This window comes from Nanorana parkeri, unplaced genomic scaffold (genome assembly GCF_000935625.1).
Source record: "Nanorana parkeri isolate BGI_ZX_2015 unplaced genomic scaffold, ASM93562v1 scaffold2304, whole genome shotgun sequence".
In the NCBI taxonomy this organism is placed as follows: domain Eukaryota; kingdom Metazoa; phylum Chordata; class Amphibia; order Anura; family Dicroglossidae; genus Nanorana; species Nanorana parkeri.
In genome coordinates, this window is record NW_017308572.1 from 44,547 (window position 1) to 47,405 (window position 2,859).

At 51.9% G+C, this 2,859-nt stretch overlaps 1 protein-coding gene across 1 annotated transcript in view; it reads left to right on the forward strand.

Moving 5' to 3' along the window:
• The window catches only part of CCDC24 (coiled-coil domain containing 24), a 38,415-nt gene extending 36,591 nt beyond the window's left edge, over nt 1-1,824 (forward strand). Inside the window, exon 9 of the mRNA XM_018573260.1 lies at nt 1,315-1,824. Within this exon, the coding sequence (XP_018428762.1) occupies nt 1,315-1,816 (502 nt within the window). The 3' untranslated portion in view covers nt 1,817-1,824. The remainder of the gene's footprint in view (nt 1-1,314) is intronic.
• The last annotated feature ends 1,035 nt before the right edge of the window (nt 1,825-2,859 follow it).

The following is a 2,859-nucleotide window of genomic DNA, read 5'->3' on the forward strand; positions in this document are numbered from 1 at the left end:
TGCACGCCCATGTGAATGAGGCCTCAGTCTTCTTATCTGGCTTGTCTTATTTTCAGCCACTTGCTGCCTCCGGGTGACATTTTGCATGTAGTCACCTCTGACCCCTCACTGTCCCCCCTCAGGCTGATCAGGAGCTCTGATTGGCTGCGGGCATGTCCCGGGTCATTGTGCAATCCGGAGAGTGCCAGCCGGGCATTTAGCATTTTCTGAAAAGGAAACCATCGGCAGCTGTGACATTTCTCTGGAGCAGATTCATTACATTGTATCTCTAACCAAGAACTCCGGGCACATATTTGACTAACCCAAAAGTTGTACTCACCTGAACCCCTGAGCCGGCAGCACTCCCCCCAGCCTCTCCCCTCCGCTGCGGCATGCATGGTATGTCCCTCAGCATCCTGATGTCCATTACACTGTATTAGACTCGATGACTGGAGCACTCCTAGACCGCTGCAGCAGAGGGGGAGAGACGCTCGAGGGAGCGGTCTAAGAGCCGGCCGGCTCGGAAACTCGGGTGAGTATAAAATACTGCGACCCTGACAAAAAATGAGCAGTTAACCCTTGCAGTGCTGGAGGTGAATCGTTTCTGCCCGGAGCTCTTCTTTTGAATGGAGCGGGGAAGGGTTGAGCCCTCTGTCAGGTTTTTTTATTGCTGGGAAGATTCTCCTTCTCCTGGTGCTGATTGTTGTCACTGCGACAGGAAGTAGATCAGATTTTACTGTTGTCACCAGATCAGGAATAGAGGGGGAAATCTTCCTATGGGGACCCCTGTTCTGGTGACAACTTAGGAGGGATTATCTGTGACTGGAGAGATTTTCTCTCACCTCCTGTTGTGTGTACGAGATAAGAAGAGAAATCTCATGAATGGGGAAAGAATCCAGGACAAGTTTTAACCCCTCGCTCCCCAAAACTGTCAAAACGATTGGTTTAAAAATACTGAAAGCTGAATATTGGGATTCCATTCAGTCCTGAGAACTATACAGCTCTGCCACACACCACAGCCGTGTCTCGCAGGAGAGGAGACCTGATTTTTCTTTGCTGCACTTTTGTAACACTCACAGCTCTTGTCCCTTCCCCCTCCCCCCCAGCCTGTGATTGGACAGTGAAAGGAGAAGCAGCAGACCGATCAGATCACCTCTCTGTCACTCTGCTCTCTCCTTCTATTAGCATGTTCCTAGTTTGTACAACTGACTGGCTCCTTGTGCTGCTTTTCTCTCCCCCAATCTGAGCTTTGCTGTATGGGGGTTGCAAGCGCACCGCACTAAAGTACAAAGGTGTGAATGTCCCTTAATCCCGTCCGTTCACTTTGTTCTGCAGGTCACGGGATGCCGTAAAAAGAGACTTGTTGGGAGCGCCGGAGTTCCGGGCACCTCCACAGACATCCAATCCGTCCCAATCACACCAATACAAGATGGCGCCGTGCCCTCCACACCCAAAACTGAGCTCACCGGCGAGGAAGAAACAGGACGCCTTGTCCTCCCCCCTGCCCGTGTCCTCCCCCCTGCCCGTGTCCTCACTAAGAAGCCCGGACAGGATTCCATCTGCTGGACAGGAAGTGGGCCCGGATTACCCTCATAAACCTGCTAATGCACCCGGCAGTCTGGAGCGCCTGTCCCGGGCATACCCCCCGAGCCGGAATCAGGGACTACCCACCATGAATTGTGTCCCCGCAGACAGCAGTCGGTCCACACATGGAGGGAAGCCACCAGATGCTTTGTATGTTCCCGCACCTCCCCCGGCTCACAGACCACCCAGCGGTGCCAGCTTGGTGCCAGCATTCCGCAGAGTGAGGGCAAAGCTTCCAAACATGCCGCCCTGATCCGAAACGCAGAACATCTGAGAGCGGACGGCTCACAGGGTGCGGTACCGGCCCAATGGACGTCTTTTGTAGGAGAGTCGCTGTCACGCGGCACAATGAGATTCCTCGGAGTAATTATGTCGGCTCTGAATGTTTAATATTACATTAACCCCTTTTCTGCTGCACCCCACCGGCCCTTTAAGAGATCAGAATGCCGGAGGTGTTACATGGGCTTCCCGATCACTGCGATTGGCTGTCACATTGATCATGTGATCGTTCCTCCATGACCAGGAGCTGTAAATGGCAGTATTGGGGGGGGCGAGCAATCGAGCGCGCTCCTAGCATAACACAGCCATGCTTATGTGTGGCATCATGGAACACGCCCCTCCCCCTCTGTACTGCCACTTATATCTGTTCACCTGGCTGGAAAGGGTTAATCACCTTTCGGGGAGAATATCGCTCGTTATGGGAAAAACAAAGGTGACGAAACGGGGAGATTATTTATTTATATTTACAATTAAAACCAAGTAAATGGATTCCAAAAAAATGTCTATAATAACCACAAAATGATGTGTTGTAACCCATAGCAACCAGCTACAAATCTCCCTCTGTCCCTCTGGGGGGGGGAGGGGGGGGGTGCTGCTGGCGCGGTCTTTGTGTTAAATTAAAAGCCATTTAAAGGCACAGTACACACAAATATTTGCTGCATTGCTGTATGTTTATCATTGTTTGTTATTGGTCAGTTACCAGTCATGGTGGTGAAGCCCACCCCCAGGCCCCAGTGCTCCCCCTTGTTGGGCCCCCGCATAGTATTTTTTTCCCCCCTGTTTGGCGTTCTATTTTTGAAGTCTTCAGCCACGTCACATGACATGGACTTCTGATCACCTGATGGTGGGCGGTCCTCATGTGATGTCAGCACCACACTCTGCATCAATTAATGGTGACTGAAGGGTGACGCCCCCCCTCAAGAGGCGGGCCCATGACACTCTGCACTCACTCACAGTATCTCCTCGGTCTTCCAGGTGGCCATCATTAAACTCTGAAGACTGAGGACATGTGAAGAA